This window comes from Psittacula echo (assembly GCF_963264785.1).
Source record: "Psittacula echo genome assembly, chromosome: 12".
NCBI classification, from domain to species: Eukaryota; Metazoa; Chordata; class Aves; order Psittaciformes; family Psittacidae; genus Psittacula; species Psittacula echo.
In genome coordinates this window covers 7,503,498-7,530,012 of record NC_137747.1, presented here as the reverse complement: position 1 = coordinate 7,530,012, position 26,515 = coordinate 7,503,498, and the positions used below count along the sequence as shown (strand labels likewise).

General features: G+C 43.8%; 2 protein-coding genes across 2 annotated transcripts; both read right to left on the bottom strand.

The window, feature by feature from the left end:
- Nucleotides 1-1,771: 1,771 nt before the first annotated feature.
- OGFR (opioid growth factor receptor) lies at nt 1,772-12,550 on the bottom strand. Its single transcript, XM_080627569.1, has 7 exons — nt 12,327-12,550; nt 7,588-7,650; nt 7,164-7,248; nt 6,728-6,806; nt 6,189-6,255; nt 5,754-5,902; nt 1,772-4,784 (listed from the first exon to the last, which is right to left on the bottom strand). The coding sequence occupies exons 1-7, from the start codon at nt 12,546-12,548 to the stop codon at nt 3,410-3,412; spliced, it is 2,040 nt and encodes a 679-aa protein (XP_080483695.1). The 5' UTR covers nt 12,549-12,550; the 3' UTR covers nt 1,772-3,409.
- Nucleotides 12,551-14,202: 1,652 nt separating this feature from the next.
- Nucleotides 14,203-19,013, bottom strand: MRGBP (MRG domain binding protein; the record flags this gene model as incomplete). The annotated part of the gene is made up of 5 exons (XM_080628154.1): nt 14,203-15,553; nt 16,565-16,639; nt 17,542-17,623; nt 18,147-18,268; nt 18,791-19,013. 5 exons carry the CDS (start codon nt 19,011-19,013, stop codon nt 15,363-15,365), a joined length of 693 nt encoding a protein of 230 aa, XP_080484280.1. The 3' UTR covers nt 14,203-15,362.
- Nucleotides 19,014-26,515: the final 7,502 nt, after the last annotated feature.

Below are 26,515 nucleotides of genomic sequence, written 5' to 3'. Positions count from 1 at the left end.
GAGGTTTAGGAAGGAGGTGGGAGCAGGACGGGCAGCAGCAGGCAGTCAGGAAGAGCAGCTCATTCATGCCCTGCTGAGCAGCCCCAGCCTAGAGCAGAGGGGGAGCCTACAGACTGGCCGGCCATAGGGATGCTGCAGGAGATGCAGAGGTTCCTTAGGTCTCACATGGACCATCTCTCAAAGCTCATCACCACCTCTGCGTTGGACAGATGCTAAAGCAACACAAAGTGAGTTATTCAGTGCCTGAGGCTACCTGACTTCACTATAGAAACTAATATGCCTGTAACGAGCACAGAATGCACTACAAAGACATGCACTTACTGCTCTGTGAGAGGGTTTATTAGCTCTGGAGGTGTATTCACATCTGATTGGGGTTTGCTCTTCTTTGCAGGGGGATCTGAAGGATGCCAGCCTGAGGAAGTGATGAATTCTGAGCAGACAACAGATGATTGCAGATGGATACAAGGAGGGAGATAAAAGGAGAAACATTCTCAGAGCCACAAAATAATTTAAGGAAGAATTTGCCTTTGAAGTATCCGCATGGAAGGAACAGGATGACAGTTCCCATTCCAAATGGCAATATATTCATGAAGATGCATCTTCTGCCCATAGCTTCATGCTTCCCTTTATTGATGAAAAGCAATTTAATCCAAAGCAGGGCTGGGACGCAGACAGGAACAGTGGCAAGATTCATCAGGACTGAAATCACACAGCCCATTTGGTTAGCAAGAGGAGAGCATCAGTGGAAAAGCAAAGCTTAGAAGAAATACCAGCTCTCAGTTTGGCATCCTTGCACCAGGAGGTCTACATGAGCACACAGTGTGTGCCTGTCCAGCTCCACAGCAGCCAATATTAACCGTGACAGAGGGATAAAGGGCTCCATCACTAAGTTCCCACAGGATTTTGTGGCAGGTGGGGACAGAAAGGGAGTGTGTGTGTGTCTGTCTTCAAAGCAAAGTGAATGTTCCACCAGACACCACAAACCCCACAGAGGACAAGCGGCGCAGTCCCTACAATGGCTTTGCGCAAAGCTTGCACCTTCTCCTTCAACGCCAAGGCCAGCTGATGGCAAGAGAGAAGGCAAAGAATAGTCAAGTTCCTCAGCCACACGTTGCTCATAGCAAGCCAGGGATGAGGGTTTGCTGTGAGAGGAGCCTGCTTATGACCAGCAACAGAAGAGCCCTGGGAGGATTCATCATGAAGCTCACCCAACAAAAGGACTGGTCCTCTTCTCCTTCCATGTCCCCAGGCAGGGAGGGCACAGCTGAAGGGACACAGTGACTTCAGAAAGCATCACCACAAAGACACCGCTATGCTTGTGTCCTCTGGTGGGGTAGATGAATGTGGTCATGTCCTACCCTCAAAGATGAAACAAGTAGAAACTGGTACACATTGAAGTCATGCTTTAATAGGTGACATTAACATAACAGACTCTGTGATACAGCTCCGAGTGCTGGAAACATCCTGTGAACTCACTGCAAACACCGACAGCCAAAATCAAACCTGAACACGATCGCGAATGGTTTGGTTTGAGCACTTCAGACCAGGGCTCACAGTGAAACCCCATTAAACACAAAGACAAACCACACATCACCCTAACAAGAGTTATGATCTATGCCCCGGCTGAGCACGTATTCACAATGAAAACTTCATTAAATAAGAAAATTACTATAAATCTGTACAAAAGCCACAATTAACAATTTTTTTATGAATCTTTTATGAACGAATTTTCACTCAACATCTTCAAGTATTTATATCTGTAGTTCAGCGTATTCTCATTGGCCTTGTAACTCCATCTGTTCATAAGAAAAAGAAGCCGCATTTTAAAAGCATTAAAGCCTTTTTCCAGCATGTGTGTGACCACGAACATCAGACGTTAGGCCTGCAGACCTGTACCTGGCATGCTGGATCAGTACCCACTAATCTGGGAAGACAAGTCACAGATCAAACTCCTTCAAAGATGAAGCTTCTTCAGAGCTGTAACAGAGAGGAAAAACACCAACATTGCACAGGCTACTGCATCTTCCCCCTGCAAATGCAGGCAAGCCTTTAGCCACCTCCTGCACAAAGCAAACAGCACCTAAAAACCCCAGAACTAAACCAAACCATCTGAGCAAACAAGTCCAGACCTTTTGGCTGTTGGGAATGGTTTCCTCTGCTTCACGAAATAGGTCCCCTGTTGTAAACCTCTAGGAGCGAAAGTGCTAAATGGTTTAATGCCCCTTCAGACTCGCTGAATGCTGTGTAAGTCAGGCAGAATAGCTAACAGGGAGGTCAGGAACTTAAAGGCAGGCAAATAGCTGGCAAGGTCTGAGAGTAAATTCTTGAGGGCTGTAAATAGACAAGCACCCCCCCTGCAATTAAAGCTTCAATTATCTGCCCCACAAAGCCCAGTGGTTTCCAGACATGTTGCACTCCAACATGCCCTCACTGATCACCAATGGTAAAACAATCCTGCCCTTCCTAGGAACTGGGTTAAATCTGACATCATGCAGAAAAGAGAGAAATCCCCAACAGATCACTGCAACTTAACAGCAAAGTCTGAAAAACGCAGTGACAAATACTGTATTCTATGTTGGCAACTGAAGAAGGAAGAGCTTTGAACCAACACTGGATATAAATGGAAAGATCTAAGCAAAGTCTGAAGGTTCTTCTCTTAGAAGCCAGTAGACAATTCATACTCGACTCCAACAAGCACTACAAAGCCACTTCAGCGTTGGTAAAGGGAACACATTACTCAGCACTTTGCACCCTACAGAACAGTATCTCTTCAAGGTTTAGTACTGGTCAGAGAGCAGTTTTGACTAGGCATTTTTACCCCAGTCTAAAGTCAAACCTACTTTCTTTATCGGAGGAGAGGCAACAATACTCTTACATGATGTGAAATGCATATATATACTCTTCTCTTTTGGGGGAACTGCACCTTTGCCAGGAATAAATCCTCTGGGAAGGTACAGCCTTCCAAAATAACAAATAGAAGTTACATGGTAATAGAAAGTTTCGGCAAGGTACGTCATGCTGCCTTACATTAAACACCATGTATTTAATAAGAACTTGACTAGTTCAAACAAGGGAACAGACCAGTTCTGCTTGCCTCTTTAAGAGGGGACATACCAGAATCAAAGTGCAAAAATCCCTGTTGCTCCAAGATAGTCCTGAAAACCAGATAAAAACCAGAAACAGGACACAGCCTGTCCGGGAATGACTAAATCAGTTTTCCTCTCTAGGGGTAGCCAAGGGCTGGATCCCAGTGAAATGACTACAGATGATTAAAAAAGAGTTGAAGAGTGGAAGTCAGACAGGGTCTAGGCCTCGATCAGCCCAAAGGAAGTTTATTCTTCTGTGTACTTCTGCTATCCAAACCACCAAGCTGGCTCCTAGCAGTTAGGGCAGTGCCATCTCTGCTTGCTCAAGTGCTTCCCGTGCTGGTGTCACTTGCTGCTATCTGCTCCTCATCAGGTTCTGCTGCACACTCAGAGCTTTCCTGTTTGGGTGTTGCAACCTCAGTACTGTCTTCTTCAGGACAAGGGGATGCAATGCTCTGCTTAAGACTCTCTGGAGGATGTTTCTTGCCTGTGACTTTGGCTTGCTCTTTTTCACTTGCATTTTCTGCCTTTTGATGCTGTTCTACCCCATGTACCTCACTTGCCCCTGGCAGGAATGTGCTGTTGCAGTGGTGCTCATCGCTCCTTGCTGTGACTCGATCTCCACTCAACTCCAAGCCATCACTTACTGGAGAAGTCCAGCCAGACTTGGGCAGCCTGGAATCAACTGGGGGTCCCACAGCCCCACCATTTGCATCACCACCGCTCTTCTCACTCACCACATCCACAGCTGCTTTTTTCTCACTGTCATTTTCAGCCTCAGCGCTTGCAACTGATGGATTTAACTTGATCCCCATGTTCAGTTTTATGGCCAAGTTGCATGGTCTGTTTCTCGATGTTCTTTTATCAACTTTCCTCCGTTTCACAGCAGCATCAGTGCTCTCCAGTGCTGCCGAGTCTTTGGTGCTTGCATTGTCTTCTTTCAGTGTTTCCTTGTCCTCTTCTGCTTCTACGAGTGGAGCTGAGGAGGGGATTTCTGCATCAATTGCACATTCTCCCAGGTTATGGGAAATGTTTTCAATATCAGTAGGGCTTTTCAATGGTCCACTGTTAGCATCTACCCTATTTGCATCCAGTTTTCTCTTCTTGTTCTCCTTTGTGCAATCATTCTCTGCTGCACCCTGCACTTCTTCAGCCTCACTGTTTAAATCCTCCTCCTCCTCCTCCTGCTGGGTAAACGAAGCCTCTTTCGCCTCCTCATCACCTCCTCCTTTCAAAGGACATTCACTTATCTTCTCTTTCACATCTTTATCATTCACTTCTGGCTGCAAGCTTGCAGCATCTCCAGCCTCCTGCTCTTCCTCTGGGGACTGGTTCTGATGATCCACAGAATCATCACATTTTCTACCAGGAGTTTCATGTTTATCTTCAGCCTTTTGCTGCAGTTGTGACTTGGCAGAGCGGGGTCTGTACTTCAAGAGTTTGTGGCGTGGCCCCCACACGAAGCTGTCTCGAGGTCTGAAGTGCTGCCAAGCGTAGTGGACCAGTTCTCTCCTCTTCTGTTTGCTCCGGATGGTGAACAGGAAGTAATCCAAGGCACTTCTCTTGACATTTGGTAACGTCTCCTTAACAAGAGTTTCCGTTAGGAAAAACTTTACCAAGTGCACTTGATAATGTTCATATCCCATCTCCCCCAGGCACTTCAGGATGCGAGTAATCCGCAAATTGTTGTGGCCAAACCTAAACGAAACGGAGAAGCAAAGCTGTTAAAAGAAAGCCTTACAAGGCAATATGAACCTTAAGGCTATCTGCAAAACATTTAGTGCATTACTGACCATCATCTATTACGGACTGTTTGACAATGCAGATGGGAGTACAGGTGGGTTTACTTTTAAAGCACCTACTGCTGCTGCCTGCCTTCAGCAGCACCTTCTTTCCATGTAGTTGAGGTGATCAACCTCAGCAGCCTGAGGTTCTGGCTTTCTGCATCAGTAGATTACAGCTACCATATTGGTCAGACACACACAGGTCCATGCAGCCTAATCTCCCGTTCCTGAGTGACCCTGCAGCTGGTTTTTATTTTGTGAGCATGCCCGGGCCTTTTAGAGCCCTTTTTAATATCATGAAGGGCACTGGAATACGGAGGGTCATGGCTATCTCTGTGATGAGACCTGCAATAATATAAAACCATTACCATCAAGTTGCAGAGCACTTTTCAACCAAGGACTCCAAGCATCTTACACACATTAAGGTGTCTTAATAAACAAGCAGGGAAGCAGATGGAAACACTCGCGTTTTGTAGTTTAACCAAATGCTACAAAGGCAATTTGCCTACCTGCGGCAATGTCTCAGTTGATTCCTGCTTAAAATATGTTTTAAAACATAAGCTCTGCTAGAGCAAATGTTAACATCTCCTAGTCTGTATTTTGTATTTCAGCCAGAGCAGCATGAAGAATGCCTGCTGTTAACAGCTGCACTGGATGGAAAAGAACACCAGGCTCAGCTGGTTTACTTATTACACTTGTCACTTAAAGTCACAGAGAGCACGATGACCTACAGAGGCTGAGCCAAGTTAAAAAGACTTTAACTGGCTAACTTTCCTACCAGTAAAAGCCTCCATTCCTCAAGGGCTGAGGGTTTTCTTGACTTCCCTTTTCTCCTCAAAGAGCCTGCCTGCAGTAATGAGCAGCAGCACAGACAGACACTCACCGGTTCAAGTTCTGAAACCGTTCAGCCCAATTCTCTGCTCTCTTGAGTTCTCCAGTTTCCTCGTTAACCAGAACGATTCCATAAAATCCCAGCATGAGCTGATAAGCACGGATAAATCTTTGCATAACTTCCTTGGACTTCTTAAAGGCCTGAAAACAAGACAGGGCGATGAGTACAAGGTGCAACTCCCTCATGACCTGCACCAGTTTAAGCTGCACCTGAATCATAAACAAGGCTTATTTTATTACCATATCACTTAGCATTTAATTTGCTTGGGTAGCTACTGGCAGACACAAGACAGAGGATTCTTAACAGTGCTCAAGTGAGCTCCCTTCTCACTACAGCCCAAGGAAGCAATTTAAAAAACTCTATAGACCCAAATACAGAGAAAATCCCATTATCCTTCAGATCTCAAAAGACAAAAGCTTTAAGCACCTGGATTTCTCGACACGTGAGTGGTTTGGCATACCAGTTCATCCCAGGTTCACGTAAAGGGAACAGCCTGAAGGGAAAGAAATATTCAGTGCAGATGAGCAAAGACGCTATCCAACTAGGGCACCCATTTGTTTAAACTAAAAAGATTCCAGAAACTGTGATATCACAGACATCTCTTGGAGAACTCACATCCTTATGGATACAGAAACAGTTCACTATAAGACAAATCTCTCTCATAAAAGCATTGTCTACACCAATGATAACACACTTTGCTTCTCTGGGTCTCTCTTGTTCTGCAGTATGCTGTAAAACCAAGGATGACTGAGATCTACTGCCGCAGCTACACTGCAAACCTGGGTCTTCAGGCTTTCCACTGCATTGTTTCCAGAAGAATATAACTCAATTGAAATAAAGTGGACTCAGGTTTCATTGAAGAGCAATTCTGGGTCATTTGGGAAGCTGAATCCAGCAATAGAGATACAAGTGACTCTTAAAAGGCACGGCTAAAGACAGACACTGTATTCATGCTGACAGTTTACCACTGTATGTAAGAATGGTTTTCTTCCAGAACTTCATAGTTGTTCCACCAAGATTCAAGCAGATTTTCAATAAACAAACCTGGAGAGAAAAGGAAGAAGTCAGGCAAGAAGAAATGATGCCAAATAAGAATTACAATTAGCCACTCATTCAAGGTGTCTGCATACAGGTACTGGCTTCTCCAATGAGACAACCAGGCAAGCCTAGAAAAATACCTTCATTTTCTACCACCAAAGAGAAAATTAAGGAACATAGAGCAGGAGCAAGGCCATTTTTCAAAGGGAAATTCTTGGTGGTGCTTTGGTTCAGGTGAGGGATTCTTTGGTGGTGCTTTGTTTGTTTGGGGTTTTTAGTAAGTGTCCCACCTGGATCAAGGTACTCTCTCATCAATTCAACCAGCTGCAGCAGATGGCATCAGTTATCACACAAGGCACTCACCCTGGGGCAAAAAGCGAGTCTTATTTTTATAAAACCTTAAGTTCAACATCTCTTCTTCCTCCTCATTTTCTGATTCCATCAAATCCTGGCAATGAGAACAAGAAATCAACAAGCAGCACACTCTTTTAAAAGGCAGCATTCACTGCTCCTATTCACCACACTGTTCAGTGCTCCTCCTTGCACTCCCTCACTCTTCCTAAACATTTCAAGCTAAACCCTTGAAATGTGTTTGGGGAAGTAACAGCTTGTTTCTGATGCACCCACACACACATCATCCCTTCCCCCTCCCAAACGAATCCTTTAAAGGCTCTCAGCCTGTCAGTGTAAAGACTAAAAGGTGCCCTAAACTCTAGAATGTGTTCCTAAAGGGAGCATGCAATGAGGAAGAGCCACAAGAGTCCGAGCATCATAGTTTAGTCCATACCGGGTACTGACGTCTGTATCTCTGCAAGTCTTCTGCTGCATTCCAGTTGCGTCTGCCTGAGAACTGAAGGAAAGAGACAGATCCAGAATAAAGCTGTCTTCTAAAGGAAACCCAAAGAAACAAAATCCACTGACTGAATTTGGCATCTCCTACACACACTCCCCTGCCTATCAATTTCCACTCCTCCAAACCAGCCAGTTTGTTATTGCAGTCCTTTCTCTACATTCCTGAAGACAACTTTGGCCTATGAGAAGTTCTCATTATCTCCTTTAGCCAAAACACTTATTTTTCTTTCTAGTCTTATTAGTCAAGGGCTTCATGTTTTATGTGTATCTTTTATCCCAGTTGGGCTTTCCCACAGAAATGCTCAGAACTCACTGGATATCCCCAATATTTTACATGTCATTTTCTTCCTTGACTCCATGGTTTTAAAACAAGACAAGCTAAGCCTTGCCTGCCTGTCTGTGTCTGAGCAAGACAGAGATCAGACTTTAAAACTGTTGAATATAGGATGTAGAAATATTCCTTATATTCGAGATTCTCCTTCCCTGCAGACATCGTTGAAATAAAGTTTTCTTCATTGTTGCTCTACACTCAAGAGCAGCCTTGCTGATTCAACATCATGCTGATCCAGACAGTGCACAGTAATAGAGCCATATGGTCACATTGAGATATTTATTTTATTGGAATTCTGTTCCAATTATCATCTTCATCATCGCTCATGTCTCCAAGTAACCAAACTTTACGTTAAGCCTACCTGAAAACTCCGCTGAAACAACGGTGACAAATTTGCTTTTGGCTCCTACAAATAAAAGGCATTCAGCTGAAGCATCCTGAAACCAAACTTGACTAATACAACAAGTGAAATAAGAATACCCACAGCGGTGACTCACCTGATCCCTACCAGTTGCCAAGTGACAGATTTACCTAGTTACAGCTGAAGTCACTTGATTCTATTCATAATTCAAATTGCCATAGAGAAAAAGCTGTGGTGCCACGTCCACCTGATAATTAGGTGTCAGCTTCCTCACTACACGTGTGCCAGACTCATCTCAAATGTAACATTTAGACAGAAATCACAAAGAACACCTTCATTGCTTCCTCTGAATTCCATAGAAATAGAAGTTGCAAGTATGACTTCATTTCAAATGCATTTTTACAGTGCCTCAGTTCAATAAGAGATTTCGTTACACTTCACAAGCCACACAGACAGGTTCAATGCTGCTGAGTGCTGGAGCATCTTGTCCTAAACTGTTAAAGTGCTTTAAAGTGTCCTGTCAAGGCAGAACCATCAAAATGAACCAGACTGCTCATGAACACAAGGATGCTTCCAATGGCAAGCACAGTGCAGTTAAAGTGTTCAATACCAGCTCTCATCAAGAGCAGGGTCTTTGTGAGATGGGATAAGATGGGCAGGCTGTTGCAAAACAAGCATTTTAAGAAACTTAGAAGAAAGAAGCAGCAAGTTACTCTTTAATTTAATGAGATACTTCTTAAAACCACTTTCTAGTGTACACTGATCACTGGTTCATTCATTATTAAGGCAGGAACTGGATTAGATTTTGTAATGCCTTATAATAAAGTCATCCATTCTGCTGCCCTGCTGGTTGTTAATATTTAATTCATGAAGCACGCCCACCATTTAGGACATCAAACCTTTATCCAGAGAGGGAAGCCATCAATGCAGAGTAGAGTTTTCAACATACATTTACTAATCACAGACACACTGATTCTCCCATTTTTTTTGACAGGAATTAAACAAAGCTCAAGTTGGTTTTTAAATGTAGTAACTTGTGATTATCTAAAATACTGCCTGTGTGTATTGCAACACACGTCTATTTTATCCACGACAACACAGACCAAAATAGGTGGCAGAACTTCCCACAGACGCATGGTCCAATCCAAGCGCTGGTGTCCATCCCCAGAACCCACCCAGACTGCAGAAATGCACCCACCTATAAAAAGCTTTGCTACGCAGATAAAAAAGCAAGCAGCTGCCAAAACAAGACTAAGAAATGTGTTCAGCCAGAACAGACCAATATCATTCTTTTGTTCAAGATGTAAGCAGAGGCTGGGGTTCAGCACTCAAATTCATCGATGCTGTTGACTTCTGGACCCCAAGGATGAAATCCTCATACACGTGGAATTCACGAACACTTTGTTTCCAGCTACAGAAGCACCAATATCCAGATATTCTTTACACCTCATGCTCTAAAATAACATCCGCTAACAGAGTCAGGTGGGAGAGGCTAACAGCAGACTGAAACACAATTGGGTTGCTGCAGAGTATGTGCAGATACCGAGACAGATGCAAAGTGCTGTATGGGTTATCCAGGAAGAAGCCAGATCCAGGACAAAGGCATTCTGCCCGAAATTCAGCATGGAAGAGAACAAGATGGGGAAGCAAAGAAAGCAAAGCTCAGCCCCCCCTCTAAGCAGGTGTTACTTCTGGGTCTCTATAAACTTCGATTTAAGCCCCACAGAAACATAACCTTCCCTTTCCAAGTTAGAAAGACCTTTACAAAATGAGCACAAACCCCAAGCTTCTCAATGCTCACTCGTAAGACACTGAAAGCCCCGAAATGCAAGAGGGTTGAAAAGATGCCTGCAGGAATTTCAATCCACTAACACGGAGGGTTTGCAGAGACACGAGTGAAATGCAAAGATAAAAGCAGAACTTTGGGTTGGTTTTGAAAGCACACAGTGAAAAGAAGAACAATAAAACCCTCTAACCTCAGTACTGAATGAAAACATTAGCAGCTTCAGCAATAGCGTGCACCATGAAGGCTGAGGGGAGAAGAATGAGAATTAGCGCAATCCAAGCAGAAGTAGGAACTACTTCAGGAAACTGATTCAAGCCTTTGGCAGGTTGTAAAGGCTTTAATGGACATCACAGAATTTACTGTTACTTTCTGTATCCACTCTTACTGCCCTTAAAAGTGTTTCAGGCACTGTCAGACAGAGGTGAATACGTGTTCATTGCTGATGGAAGAACTCTTTAAAGATGCAGAAGAGTATTCCAAGGGCTGCAAGTCTCAGGGACAAGGATCCTCCTTTGTGAGGCAAAGTTTGAGGAGTCCACTCACTGGAGTGAAAAACTGGTCCTTGCTTTTAGAGTGGTCACAATCCAGAAGTAGCTCTAAGAAAATAAAAACATCTGAAGAAGAAACTCGTTCAAAAAGGAATCATGTGAATGTCGTGGAGGCATTAAAACATGTGGACAACACCAGAATACAGAAGGAAGTTGCCAGTGTGCCCTCAAACAATGCAGAACACGTCAAAGGCAATCTCTGCCTCTTTAAGCTTTACAACTATTCCACCTGAAATACCTGTGACCTTGCACAGACCCAGGTGCACAGCCAAGGCCTCACCACATTCCCTGCAGCAAACTCCATGAAGACACAGGGACATGCATGGGCATCTCCATCTGCTGCATTCCAACTTTGGTTTTATTTGCAAAGGATAGAGTGTGTATTTTTATAGGAATTATGAGTGTTTGGAATACTGTGTTGCACAGAATTATATTTTTTAAAGGGGGGTTATTTTAATATCTTAATGCTTATTTAAAAAATTAAAGCTTAACATTAAACTCCTTTACAAGTGTATTACTTAGAAAGTTTTATCTGCCTATTTATAGTAAAAGAATAGGGATGAGTTACCGAAATGAAACTCAAGTGAATGATCAGTTTCCGTTTCTCCGAAAGGGGAGGAGTTAAAGGACTAAAATGAGTGTGTTCTGACTGACCCAGGAAACACTGAAAGACAGAGACACGAGTTTTGCATTTGCCAAAGTGATGCTGTAGAAGAAATCACTGACACTCCACATCAAACACACTGATGCTAAATATGGGAACCTCAGGTAAGACTAACAAATTCCTTTTATTTCAAATCAAGATTATTTTGAGGCACAACTGTTCACATTATGCAGCACCACCTCACTTACTATAACTGCTGTACGCATACCTGCAGGTTTTAAGACATTGATGGGTATTTTGGTTTTAGAGTTGCTCTAAATATGCTCCCTAGGGAAAAAACCACGTTATGTGATGGCTTCTTATGGATGGCATCAAAGAGCATAGAAAAGGCCACCATTCAGAGATGAAGATGCCGACAAAGACCTTCACACCAAGGAGCACCTGAAGAACATCGATGTTATAACATCAAATCCAGTGGTCATCAGGATGCGATGGACAGGCAGGTGTGGTACGGAACTTGTATTTATGGGATAAAGTATCCAGATCACAGGGAATGGTGGGGAAAGAAATATTAAAACCCAACTCATGGTGGTCTAATGGAACTTAAGGGGTCATACAATCACATCGCACCTCTGCCTTCACCACCCCAGAGCTCGTTTCTGAACGGGCCTCAGGTCACGTCTCGTTTGCTTCAAGGAGACGAGGACAAAATTACATGCTATAAATCACTGCCAGGGCAAAAAAAGGTTTACTTTTTTGGCAGTAATTAAGCTGCTCCAGTTCCTGATAGTAAATTAGGAACTGCAGAGAAGCAGCCCACATACACTGACAGCAGAGGAGGGGGTGGCCGGGGAGGATCCAGGGTGCGCATCACCCGCACACGCGGGTACCTGAGCTGATCCCGAGGGTCGCTGTAACCCTGACGGTACCGACCCCTCTGCTGAGCACTACGGGGAGGAAAGCTGCAGCGAGCGGGACCGGGACAGTCGCGGAGCGGACAGAAAGGGCTTCCTCACCGCGGGGACCCCGCACCCCCAGACCCACCTGGGCCTGCCAGCAGCTCCGCGCCCAGCTCAGCGCGGACTGCTCGCCTTCATCCTGCGGATCCTCCTCGGCTGCTGCCTCCAGCTCTCCCTCGTCGCCGCCATCCTCTTCCTCCTCCTCTTCTCCTTCGCTCTCCTCCTCCTCCTCCTCCTCCCAGGTGGAGTCGTACTCCCAGAAGCACGCCTCGTCCTCCTGCGCCCCGAAGCCGTGCCTGGCCGCCATGGGAGCGCGGCGGGAGAGACGGGAACAGGAAAGGAAAGGGGACGGGAAAGGGAAAGCGAAAGAGCTGCGCGGCACAAAGCGCGAGCACGTGGGGCGGGACAGGAGGGAAGGAAGCGCGGGAAGGCCACGCCTCCTTCCTGCGGCGCCGCGCCCCATTGGTCACCTCTCGGCTCGCAGCGCCGTCCCTCCGCCGCTCCATTGACGCCGGTGGTGGCTCCGCGTTTCTCACGGGATCCATCCCCTTCGTGCGTCCACCCGAAGGAAAAACGGAAGGAAACACGGAAGGAAACGTATTCCTGCGCTTTGACATACAACCGGGGATGGGCAACTGTAAGGGGTCCCCAATAGGCTCTATGTGTGTGTGTGTGTCCCGGGGTGACTGCTGATGGAAACTAAACACTGGAGTAATGGAGCTTCCTCTTCCCCTTGGAGTTCAGCAACTCCTGGGTGTTCAGCTTCACACATTAAAAACTGACTCCTTCCACAGCAATATTCCTCTCACAGGAGAATGAATACAAGAACAACCTTCCCAAGAAGCCAGGACTTGCTGCCAGGGAAGGGAAGGAAGGAGCGGCAACACACAGGTCATTTAAAGCACTCACATTTGCCCAATATCTAACTTCTCAACCAAGCAATTCCTAAAATACCTGTGTCACTGGATTGACCAGCAAATCCCAAGTAGGCTTCTCCCTGCTTCGGGGATTGCACCAGTACATGTTAATGTTGGCAGGAATCTAGCTATAAAAACAACTCATTAGTGTATATATATATATATATATATATATATATAAACTGACTAGAATCCCCTGGATGCAAAGGATTTATCCCCAAGGCTGTGAGGTCTGGAAATTACAAAATCTGCACTTTATGGCCAAGATCTATGTAGATCAGGACAAAGTAACCAGAACTTTGGAAACAGCAAAACTTAACAGCTTTGTTAACCATTCAGCTCCCAGCACTCACTCTGATGGTAGATTGAGAAGTGACATTGAGAAGTGACAACCTCTAGGAACCCGATCAGACCAAATACATTCATTTTAAACATCAAAATGAAATCCAGGAGCTTCCTCACTCAAGATTATAAAGTTCAATCTCTACCCACCCAGAAAATCTCTGAGACACCAGTACCATCTCCCTCAAACTCTGCAGCTGGCAGGTACCTTCCTCGATATTTTGCAGGGATTATCCAAGTGTAGCACTGAATTCACAGCATTTCATTTGTTTGGTGACATGAACAACTTTATGCCCCACTATTTCAGACCCTAAAGGTCTGCAAGTGAGCTTGCATCAGGCTGTAAGCAGTTACAGTGGGCACCTTGACAGAGTTCTGACCTTCTAACGCCGTACTTCATAACTGCTTCTTGCTAGTTAGAACACAGATCATCCTCTAGTTTGTAAACTCAGAGCAACCTGACTCTCAAGCTCAGCAGGCAAGGATTATCTTCTCAAGTATCTTCTAGAAATAACAGGGTAGTAGTCCATAAGTCTAGGCAAAGTTAGTAAAACCAATTTCACTAAAGGCACAAGGTGTCTGAACAACTTCCAAAATAAGTTGGACCAAGTTTTAATCAAGTTGCACAACAATTACCATTTAGTAAAATAAAAACAAGTCAAATTTATTCTTGGCATAAAACAAGTGAAGCAAATAAGGCAGACCAGACCTTGGCTACGTACCTAGAATACAAGCAAAAACTAGTAGATTCCCAGTTTCTCACTTTGAAGGCAATACTGACGAATCAAGAAGTAATTCTTCTTTTTAGTAACTGGTAGCTAATATGGTGAAACAAATACAGTAACTTGTCAGTCTACTTCGTTCACCATTTAACACGTTTGTTGACTGTGGTCCATCTTTGCACAACACAAAAATAAGAACTTCATCAAATCTGAATATTCTAGCATATAAAAGAGAAGCATTACAACGTCAGGAAGATTCTGAAGTTTTACAACAGAAGTAACATTTTGGAATACCAATTCCATTAACACCTACTAAAACTGCTTTAAAAAAACAATAAATAATGAAGTACAAACCTCTCCATTACATTCTACTGTGTTATAAATGGATGAAGCAACACCTCCAGGTTCAGCAGATCCCCTACAGGTGACATTGGGGTATTGTATTTAGGACAGTTACTGTTCTATCTGGGGGCATTATTTTCACTTCACTTCAGGATATAAACTTAGAAGATTGAAAAATGTTACATCTCTAAGGGTGAAAGAAATAAAGGTTCCTCCAGCAAATGGGACGAGAGAATGCAGTGAGAATAACCCAGTGGTTATGTGGATTTAGGATTTTGGTTTCACTGAACCAACAAAGTCAGGCATTTGATGCAAACACTATGTTAGCATTAAGTAAAACGGCCAAATGTTACCCTCAGAGGGTCTGTAAGATTCAAAGACAGCAACAAAGCAAAGGCAGGAACAACTACCCCAAATTTACAGAAACAACCTTTGCTTTTCAGGAACCGAGGCTCCATGTTTCACTGAGCACTTGTTGGAGGAACCATGCTGACACAGGGTGTGTTACCCGTTTGAAACGCAGCCACAGGAACTGTTACATATTCATGATCTCTGGACACTGCCAGCTTTCACTCCCAGTGCCCTGAGAAGGTAGCTGTCACTCAGCCACTCACTGCTGAGCAGAGAACACATCAGGAACACCAAAGTCTTCCGATTATAAAGCCAATGTGCAGACTCTTCAAATACCTGGCTTTTTTATCCCCTCCTCCAAAAGTTTACGTAGCGAGTATCCTGCTACTCGTTTTTACTGTTCCCTCCTCATGTTCCAGTTTTGACTTCTCTCTTTCACAGCTTGCTTCAAGTTCTGCGCCGCTTTGCAGCACTGGGGCTGGAAGGATTACTGTTCGCGTTTAAGACTTTTTCAGTGACTCTGTTGCGCTTCCTCTTATCAGATCCTTCTTTGGACCCAGGATCTGATGAAGTTTTCTCTTTCTCTTTGCTGCTTGGTTTTTCAGTTGTTTTTCCTAAACTTCCAGAGGGTGCAAAAACTGAAATAGGATCAAAGTAATGATTCCAGATCAGAGTCATACACATAGGCAAACAAGAAGTGACATCAAACTTCTTTATATTACATCAAACTTTCCAAACCAAGCAATTCTCAGCATAATTAACCACAGTTTAAATATTACTTTAATGTTTCAAGGAAAAATCTTCTGTAAGAAAGGCACATCTTGCTTTTATTATTTGCTTTAAAGACAGGCAAAAAATGAAATTCAGTAAGTGGAATTAAACAGCACTTAAAATACTTAAGAGGAACACTTACAGAACAGAGGACCGATCTATGAGATTTATCATCAGCAGAAGTCAATACATTTGGTATTACAGATTTTAAAGCTGAACACCCAGAATATGAAATTTAATATATTTTTTTAAAATACATTCTTAAATCTTTTATTACACTCCATCTTAAAACACCACTTATTCTGTGATATAAATATTATAAAGTTATATAGTTAACAGTTAGCTTGGCCTGTTAAGGGAAATAGCAGGATCTCTAGTGTTCACATTTGACCTTGTTTTACAGCAAAGTGTTAGGAAAATAAGCCTTAAGATTTGTAAGAAGCAAGATACTGCAAATAAGATGAAACCCCACTCTTCCCACCCTCCCATTTAAGCATCTTTTCTGATTTATAGGCCCATGTTTTTCCCCATGACTACAAAGATCCTAACACAGAGTATTTCAGTCTCAACTTTCTTTCAGAGATCCTTCGATTACTTCAGGCTCCCAGGGTTTTGTTAAGTACATATTAAAACCAAAGCTATATAACTTTGCACACATGAATTAGGAGCAAAGGAGAAATCCTTCAAAGTATCAGATGCGGGCAACTGCTTATTCTGTGCATTCTGGAATTACTCTAGTTCTTGGCACAAGCATATGCTAAGTCTGAATACAAATCACAAAGTACATTGGATTTGGGATTTACATTTTGACATTAATTTCTCAAGAGTTACAGTTGGTTTTTAATCTCGTATTACACAGTAGAGAGTTACAAATTTACCTTCTTCTGGACCTGCATGTGTTTCCATCTCTTCTTTTATTTCCTCTTTTACTTCTTCTTCTATCATTACTTTTCCTATAGAAAGGATTGTTAGCAATGGTTAGACTCTTAGAGAACCAGGTAGTTCTTTCCGGATTAGTAGCCTCAGCGTATGTACATGGTGTTAACAAATATTCAGTGCAACATTCCGTAATTTAGAAAGGTTCCTCAGCACTGTGCCAGCAAAAATATAGCTAACAGTCCAGGCATACTGAAGCACTAAACAAGATAATGTCTCATGTCAAGAAGTTCCATTGAAATTAACAAGAAGCAAGAGAAATGCTAAACAGATAAAACATATTGCAGTGTCTTAGCTATACTGTGATTTTTATGCTGAATTTTTAGTGTAAAGTTTAGTGTAACCTAGTAATCAAGAAGCTGTAGTCTAAAATATCCCTCGGACTCCTTTGGTGATGCTTGAACTTTGTAGCTCCTACCTTGGGTAACAGTACCAAGCAACACACATTGCTAAACTTTGAAAATCCAGCTCTCACTGCTCAATCTAAAGCTTCTGTCAAACTGCTGCACATTAGATTAGGCAATACAGACAGGCTTATCATGAGTGAGAGAGATTTGGAAGAGCGAGGTAGTTGAATCCCAAGAAGGTAAAACTACCGAGAGATGATTTCACAGTGCAATGAACTACATTTTGCCTTTCACTCTGCAAATGAACATCAGTGAAGCATCTTTTGTGTTTACCCAGGAGAAGCTACATGTAAATGGTATAAATAGAACATGTTTGTGATATATTAGCATCCCATCTACATGATACCCAAGAACACAGAAATACTGTGCGGCACTTGTCCAAAGGTCTCTACCTCATCCTAGCCTGTCTGCTACAGTGGTCATTCACAGAAGCTGAGAATATGAACGGTACAAGCACTGTGATCCTTGCCGGTCCAAGCAACCAAGAACAAGAGATGCCTATGACATCTTACCTTCTCTCACTTCTTGAATCATTTCATCAGGAAGAGCAAAATTCTTCTCTATATTAGGGAATGGAAGAATCTCAGATTCGTGCTGAGAAAGAAAAGAAAGGTCTCTATGAATGACTTTGGTAACAAATTTAACTTGGATTTAGAAGTGCAACCTCAAGTTCTATTTCACATGCAACTAGTAGCTAAATCATTCCTAACAGGACACTTCAGACATTAGATATCAGGAGGCTCTTGGTGTCAAACTGATTATTAAGGTTGAGATACTTGAGATAATTTCTGGACACCAAACACAGCAAATTCTTATGCAAACACACTATAACCTCCTTATTTGATACTTAAGTTATCCTTGCAAACATTTGCTGGATCAGCACTTAGGCAACTTTAATAAACTAAGTCACAACACAGTATGGACAACAAAACAAAACACAAATCAGTGTTGGTTTTATTGTCTCCCACCTAATGTACTTTTATACAGGGAGAACCCCATCAATTCACTGAACACCACATAATTCTTAGTAGGTATGCCAGGCCCAGTGATTTTGGCCTACTGAAACTCTCAGACTGTAAGGAATAAGAAGGTGGCTGCATCCACCCTTTATACTCACAAGAGCTTGCATGTCATACATGGTGCTCAAGTGATCCCAAATCACTTTGGATGAAATCTGACGTCCAATATTCTGACTGAATTTATCTCGGATACAAATCATGTGGAAATGGCGATTCACACCTGGGGGAAGAACTCAATACAATTAATGCGACTTTCTTTATGCCACATAATCATAAACCCCACATCCTATTGTTACAAGGAAGTCATACATTATAGAAGAAAAGTGTGACAACACGGGGAGCTCTGGGGGCTGGTATTTCACCCTACATTACAGGTGCTGCTCTGGAGAGGGGCTGAGGGTGCCCTACTGGGTAACGCTGATATACAGCCGCAGCCACAGCTTTTAAGAGAGGCTGTGTGAGTCACAGCCGAGGTTAATAACGCGTAAGGCAGCGAGACAAGAAAGGCGATGGCGGAGGGAGCGAGGCGGGCCCGCTGGCTGGCTCCGTGCCCCGGCAGGAGCGGCTGGGCAGCGGCAGGACAGGCACCGCCTTCCCCACAAGCTCCGCTGCGCTCGGTAAAAGCCCCGGGGCCCTCGGCCGGCAGCCGCAGCGGATCCGGGCCCAAAGCACCGACCCTTGCCCAGCGCCTGGTTCTCCTCCCCGGTTAGCGCCGCTACTCGAGGCCGCGGCCTGCTCTCACCTACGGGCTTGTGGCCCAGCATGGCGTGGAAGAGGCAAACCTCCACTTCGGGGCTCCACACCACCACCGCCTCCTCCGCCGGCACGCCGGGCTCCGGAGCGGCGGCCGCTGCCGCGGCGGCGGCTGCAACGGCGGCAGCGACCGCCGCGGCGGCCCCCGGCCCCGCCGCGGGCAGCGGCGGCTTCTCCACAGCGCCCGCCGAGCCGCCCTCCGCCTCGCCCATGGCCGCGCCGCCCGCAGCGGCTCCTGCTGGCCGGGAGGCGGGGGTGGCGGGGCGGGACAGGCCCGTTCTGGCCCCTTCCCTGCAGCAAGGGGAGGTTCCCGAGGGGAGTTTACCTCGGCTTTGGGCCGCACCGCTCCCGTAGCGCGGGGGGCGGGACCTGAGCGAGGAGCCGGTTCCCTGAGGGACCGGGCGCGGCCGCAGGGTTTGGCTCGGGGGAGAATTGGTTCCCGCTGCTGTCAAGCTTAAGGGTTTCTTGGGCCGGTCATGGGGCAGCGCGATGAGACATCACTGATGTCCCCTGGGGGCTTGTTCTGCTGCTGCTGAGATGAATGGAGGGTTGGGAAGGTGGCACTGGGAGGGCAGAGCCGTGGCTACCCCAGCACTCACCCACCCGGCTCAAGTTGTGGCTGCCCCATCCCTGGCAGTGTTCAAGGCCAGGTTGGACACAGGGGCTTGGAGCAAGCTGCTCTAATGGAAGGTGTCCCTGCCCGTGGTAGGGGTTGGAGCTGGAGGAGCTTTAAGGTCCCCTCCAACCCAAACCAGTCTGATTCTGTGATTCTAAGTTGCTGCCAAGATGGAAGATTGCAATGGGGAAGGGTCCAAGCACCTCAGATCCCCCAAGCTGCTGGTCCTTGTCACAACAGCATCCTTTATATGAACCTGACATTGAAGCCTAACAAATAACTTCACCTGGCATGTTGAAATAAATGCACAACCCTTCGGCTTTGCTCATCATGCCCATACACTTTGTTCGGAAGGAGAATGTATCACTCCCTCTGTGACAAGGTTTTTTGCCTCGTTAGGTATAATTAGACACAGGCATGAAACAGGACTTCTGTTGCTGAGGTGATCAGGTTTGCCTGTTGCTCACTCCTCACTTGAAATCTTGATCCTTTTTGTGGCATTGAAATCATTTCAATAGCAAATAACAATGGTATCATACACGAGGAACAACTGTTCTGAGTGAATAATAAAGCAGTGGGGGCAAAAGCTCATAAGCAGAGATATTATTTTCATGCAAATTATGCAAATAATGAAAAGCAGGAAAGGAAAAATGCGATTTTCTGAAATGGAAAACTTTCTGTACCTTTGATACCCAAAGAATTAACTTGACTCGTATCATTCTTTGGGGCTTGATGTAATGCTTTTACCCAAAACAGATTAATGTAATGTGAGTTAACTCATTTCAAATTGAACTGCAATTCACACGTGAGCCCCAAACCTCACGTGTGAAGCCTTGCGAAGTCTGGCAGTGCAGATCCTGGATATGGATGCCTGGATGCAAATCCTCATTTCCAGCGGGGTTCAAGCTACTCTCCTGAATGGAAGAGGCTCTTTCACTCCACTCTGGTTTAGGCACTGTTGAAATTTCCCAGGAATAACTGTTTCTGTGAGAGCTCCATTCAGAGTGATGGAGATCTCGCTGGAATGACTTCACTGCATCAAACCAGCAGGAATATCCAGAAGCATTTCCTCTGCCTGCTGCCACCTCCATACCTATGTCCTGGTTGCTCTGAACCTGCCCTTACACAGCTCAGGCCTCACATGACTTTCATTTTGAGCCAAAATTAGCTATCAACAAGATTCTGCCAATAACAAATACAAGCATTCATCCTTTTTCCAGTTAAACCCAGCCCTAAATCCAGTGTGGATCTCAGACCTCTTTAATCTCCCAATGTTCATTTGATCTATACCCTTACCTAGGCTTCAGCTGCTCCCAAAAGAGAGGGCTGTGATTTCCTGTGGTGCCTGCACAGCGGGAGTAAATGAGCTCCTGAACAACTGAATTCCTGTTTTCATAGACACGTTTCTAGGGGTAGAAACACCAAGCAGATAAATGACAGAGGAGAAAATCTGTTCCCCTCTAGAATAGTTTTCAAAGTTCTGCAGGAGTGGTTTTTATGTATTATTATCTCTAAGTCTGTGCGAAACACTGAGCCTCAGCGCTCTCATCTGTCACATTAAGCTTCTACTTAAAGACTACCATCAAGAGGGAACAACCGTGTCGACTCCCATAGCAATTTTTATGTCGTTAAGTTCTGATGACTAAAAGAAGTCATCATGTGAAACAACGTATGGCTACCTCCGAAAGTACAATAGAACATGAAAATAAGTCAATTCAGTAGAAGAAGGTTCATTCAACAGGAAAAGTACATTCATAACCTGGCTGCTATTTTGTCAATCACAAATAATTACATTTCCCTGTGTCTGAATTTCCTTGTCTCATTCAATGCCTCTAGGAAACATACGGAAGCCTCTAAAAGTGCCACATACAGCCTCTACCTGGAGTCAGACCAGTGTTGATTCTTAATCTCTTTAAACTCCAGAGGGTTTTTTCACCCTCACAGAACAGATTTTTCGATCCTGAAAATTTACCCTCCTGTGGTTCAAGTTTAAATCTTCCTTTTGGTTTTAAGCAGATACTGGCTGTGTTGTACGCGCACAATTTGGTTCCTCTCTTTTCTTTCCCACTCTTCAGGCTGTTTTCAGCCCTAGAAACACATCTGCCTCTTAGATCAACTAAGGATGCTCAGTCCTTTCCTGGATCAGCTCATGTCCCTCAGAGAGACAATCTGAGATTCCATCAGACATTGCAACAACTGAGAAATAATGCCTAGCACTTGGCAACCTCCCTTAGAAGCGTTGGATTTCTGGGATGAGCAATATGACTATGACTATTTCTGTCATTATTTTAGAACACCATGTGCTAGTGCCCTTGAAGTAAAAACTTCATTCCAAATCCTGGATAATTTGTGGTATGCCACATGAACGGTTGTAAAAGAATATCATCTGCATACTTTCACATTAAAACCAATCACTTAAACTTGGCTGGGGCTTTTTAGGGCATATTTGACATAGAATCTAACAGCATTTTGCTTTCATAGGTAAATAAAACCTCCTGAGACCCCCAGATTGCATTCCCAGCTTTATAGAGACATGCTTTTCTCCCTGTTAAACCTGTCAAGGAGGAAGAATCAGAAAGAAAGATCTATTTGTCGTTAGAGTCTTATCACACAACCCTTTAGAGCAGCATTGCCTTTTCCAGGGGTTGGCAAGGAGATACTTCCTTGCTTGCTTCCAGTTACCTACATTCTTAGCAGAACAGAGTGCTGGATTATTTTAAACAAGAACATTGAACAGAGGGGTTCGCTCTCAGATCTGGCCTATGTGGCTTCTTAAAAGGACAAAAATAGAGAATTTAATTCAAAAAGGGGGGGGATGTAAAGCAGCAAAGAGGAGGGAAGCAGCTGTCAGCCAGCAGTTATGTTCTGTTTGCTAAGACATATGTTCTTGAGCTGAACTTTTCCCTTGTGATCAGTTGTGTTTTCTCCCAGCGGAGAGAGGCTACATACTAGATGGGCATCAGATGGCAAGCCTCAGAAAAATAGACTGAAAACAGTGCAAATAATCATCTCTAAGCATGCACAGAGGCTGTTCATTACCTCTGCTGTGCACTTTAAAATATCCCAGTGCAGAGTGGAGATTGGAGAGGGAAAAGCCATCTTACTGATTTTGCAGTTTAATAAATCCATTATATCCCAGGCTTACAGAGAAACATAAAGAACCAGTGGATTTAGAATGAATCAGTTCAAGAACTGGTTCAGGAATCCTTGGCCAAGATTGGAAGACCACAGCATGTTTTACTGAAGGTGGTTCTTATTGAGAGTGGCTAACGTGCCTGCCAAACTATAGTGCTAGCCCAGCTGGTCAAAAAATCAGGAAGAGATTCCTTTCCTTGACAGTTCCAGTGCTGTGATCGGGATTGTTCAGATCATCATTTTCAAAACAAAAATACTGCTTCTTAAAATAAATAATATATAATAAAATGAAACAGAAAGGATCTTCAGAAGGAAAGCAGAGAAGCACTAAGCCTGCTGAGCTGACACTAAAATGACAACCGCGCTCAGCCTTTCACTGTGGCGGAGGGTGGCAGCAGATTTTCATGAAGTACATGTGCTCCTTTAAGCGCATACAAACCTTGACAAACCTATGCAAGTCAGGGGTTTGGGAGATTCTGTTAGCACCCTGTTTTTGCATTTCAGCTCTGACTAGCTGGGAATATTCACAAGTAGCCTTCAGCATCATCATCCTTTAGGCTCAAACACTTGAGTGACATTAAAGGTTGATTCCTAGTCCTGGGGCTTTGGGCAAACAGGTCTAGTGGAAGGTGTCCCTGCCCATGGCAGGGTTGAAATGAAATGAACTTAAGGTCCTTTCCAATCCAAACCGTTCTACAATTCTATGATTCTATGATGAACTCTATGCATTGGCAATAGATAATGTGTTAGGAGCAAACTGCAGCCAGGCAACACTACCGTTACAGAAAGATATGAAACCAACAGGTTAGTTTGAGATTTTGCTTGCAATGATGATAAGTCAACAGCATCATCCAGGCCTAAGTGACTTGTAAAGAGTGTCTCAACTTGTTTGATGTGTAGAAATATCTCTAGATTCATCATGTCTCTGAAACAAGAGTCCATGAAGTGCTAATAACAGTCTGGTTTTTTTCGCCATTGCTCATGGAAAAGAGGCCTGTCCTGTCTCTTGTTTTGTTTTACAAACACTTCTGTTCTGATTCCATGATTTCAAGCCTGCATTTGACTTACAGAACCACATCAGAGCTGTGTAATTCCAGGTTTATCCTTATGTGCAAAGAATATAATTACTCTCAGTAGGGAATGCTTAATAAACCATCTTTTGATGGAGCTTTATCTTTGAGCCAAATTCCTCGCTACGTGTGAAGTCCAACACAAAGAGAACAAATTAGATTCTCAGAAATCACCAGTGTATTTGCAGTGGTTCTATTGGTAGAAGATGCTCTTAACACAGGTCAGGTTTTCAACCAGACAGATGCTACTGACCTGGATCAGGAGGAACTTCGGTGTTGCCAAAAGTCTCCGAGTTTTGTCCTTCACCATTTTCAATGAATCCACCTTATTAATCCTAAAATAGAACCACTAAAAAAAGAAACTAGAAAAAACAGTTGTCTTATGCTTGAGTGTTAATCAAAGGGGGAAAATACCATTGATTTCAGTGAAGGTGTTATTTCCTATGGACTACGTTCTTGTTTCTATTTATTTGGCAGTTTATGAGACACCTGGAAGAGGAGACAAGAGACAGTTGGTTGCTATATTTCAGGCCTGTGACTCTTATTTTTTTGCTTTAACTTACAGCACGTATTTCAAAGCCAGTTATTCCCTCTGAAACAGCACAAAAATACCAAAGTAACTATATTGTTAATTTAAAGTATTTGGATTCGATCTGAAGCATGGAAATGTTTGCATCTTCATAGCCAACAAAATGTCAGTTTTCACCATGTGCATGCCTAGGGCGTCTAAGGGGGAAGGAAAAACCCCTCAAATAAATAAACAGGTTTAAAGAAAAGCTGCAGACAACACTGGCATGACTGACATCACTATTTAAGAATATCAGTATATACATACACACATAAAGTCTGTTCCTGCAAAAAGGAACAAAGGAACAGATACAGCTAATGATATTACCAAGGTAATGTGTGCAATTCTTTTTGTTGCAGACGGATACACTCAGCCACTTTTTGTTTCCTGATTCATCAGGCAGATCTTTGTTTCAGTGCATTGCTCTTTGTACACCATAACTCAGTGCTTTTATAAACCGTGCAGAGGTGATGCAAGTTGATGTAAAAGTCAGTGATGCCAATGGGCTATTGCTGTATGTTACCTTCACAACAGACTTCATTGCATGACCCTGCCCACTGGATCAGCAGTTCTCTACTACTCTCCAAACTTCTGATCACTGCCTTCTGCACTGTTTCCTACTAGGAGCACCTCATAACTGGACTCTTGTGTTGGAGGAAGTTATAATGGATTGATACAGGCCAATGTGTTCGACCACTAAGATTCCTGTCCATGTTTAAACTACTGGTCCTGCTTTATCCCTTAGTTACTTCACTCAGTAGCTTCTACCCCAAAGTTGCTATCTCAAGCTAGCAGAAGTGAGCATTCACTCCAAACTCCAACTCAGATCCTATCAGAATGCATTCCTTGCTTGGTCAGGCCTGTAAGCAATCTTGCATATGTATTATAATTCCCATCTGAACACATATGTTAGAGTATTCTCAGGCCAGCTGTGATACACAGACCTCTCACTGAGAATAGCCTCATTTTTTTTCTGAAATAGAAGTAACTGAAAACTTGCACATTTAAATAGATTTTATCTCTGCATTTTTTGAGTAATCTTCCTCCCTTTGCATAATGGATAGCAGCCTTTAACACTTCGCATTTCTTCAACTGCATCAGCTGTTTAGAAGCGGGATTTCATTTTCACATGAATCCTGTGGCAGGGCAACCTGATGGACCTAAATTCAATGAAAATTTCAGAAAATTGAAAGAGAGCAGATGCCATTGTAAGTGATGGCAGGGCAGTGCTATTGCTATCGTCTGCTTTGCATAATCATGTTAGTGACAAAGCCCATTAGCAGATTTCACAGCTTGTCCCAGCAAGCTGCAGCAACAAGCTTTTTAGAAAGACACTGAGCTTTTCCTATTCAGGATTTCCCAATTGCCTCAGCCATTCATGCTGGTTTTATGCTCCTTGAGATAATTTCAGAGGCAAAGTATCACATTTGGGCTTGATGATCTTAAAGGTCTTTCCAACCTAAACTGGTCCATAATTCCATGAAATTTAAGCGATTTTCTAAGTGGTAGGAAGGCCCCTATTTCTTTCACAATAGATAAATATGTTAGAAACTTACAAAGAAAATAGCTGTTTGATTTTATCCTGTGTGCTGGGGAACATTCTTTTAAAAGCTTGCTAACTGTTTCTTTATAGTTTGGCACAGGAAGGTGAGGCGTGAGAGGCTGATGCTCAGGTGTGTATAATGCTTTGACTGGCTTTGGTTCCCACCTGTACATCCCAGTGCTATTGAGTCACATCCTCCAGCCCATGTAAGAGTAATCAAGTGTCTCTTGCGTTTATCCCGTTCTTAAAACTGTCTCTGCTGCTCTGAATTACCCACACTTCCATTCCCATTAGAAAGGGACCTCCACTGTGCTAAGGAAATGCTGATACAAAAGGTACTGATGTCTGTGGGGGTCTTTCTCCTGATCTTAAATTCACCCCTTAGAAAGCCATTAACAGTGGGGGTAGAGAAGTAGCATTTGCTACAGATTGTCCTCTTAGAGTCGGAGAAGTAATTTAAGAATATCCTGGGGAATGTCAGAGCTCTGTGATTCCCCAAACACTTTATACCTGTCAATCTTAGCCCTCCGAGGTCCTTTAGCACACCAGAGATGCTATTACATGGTCTAAAGAATCAGCGAAGAGAAAAATCCTCTTTTCTTTCACTGACTAGTGTTCATGTTCACCAAGTTGTCTCAAGGGGTTGGAACTGGATGATCTTATGGTCCTTTCCAACCCGAACTGTTCTATGATTCTATGACCTGGCTGAATGGGGTGGAGGCAAAGCTGAGCCTTCATGCCCACAAAATCAATGCATCTGTTAACTACTGCCTTCATCCTGG

Excerpts from the sequence above, each read along its gene's own strand:
- OGFR (XM_080627569.1), bottom strand. The coding sequence starts at position 12,548 with ATGGCGGCCAGGCACGGCTTCGGGGCGCAGGAGGACGAGGCGTGCTTC. Across the intron at positions 6,256-6,727 it reads AACCATTCTTACATACAGTG|GCTGTTCCCTTTACGTGAAC; the intron begins GTAAACTGTCAG and ends CTTTCCCTTCAG. Across the intron at positions 5,903-6,188 it reads TCACGTGTCGAGAAATCCAG|GCCTTTAAGAAGTCCAAGGA; the intron begins GTGCTTAAAGCT and ends TCTTGTTTTCAG.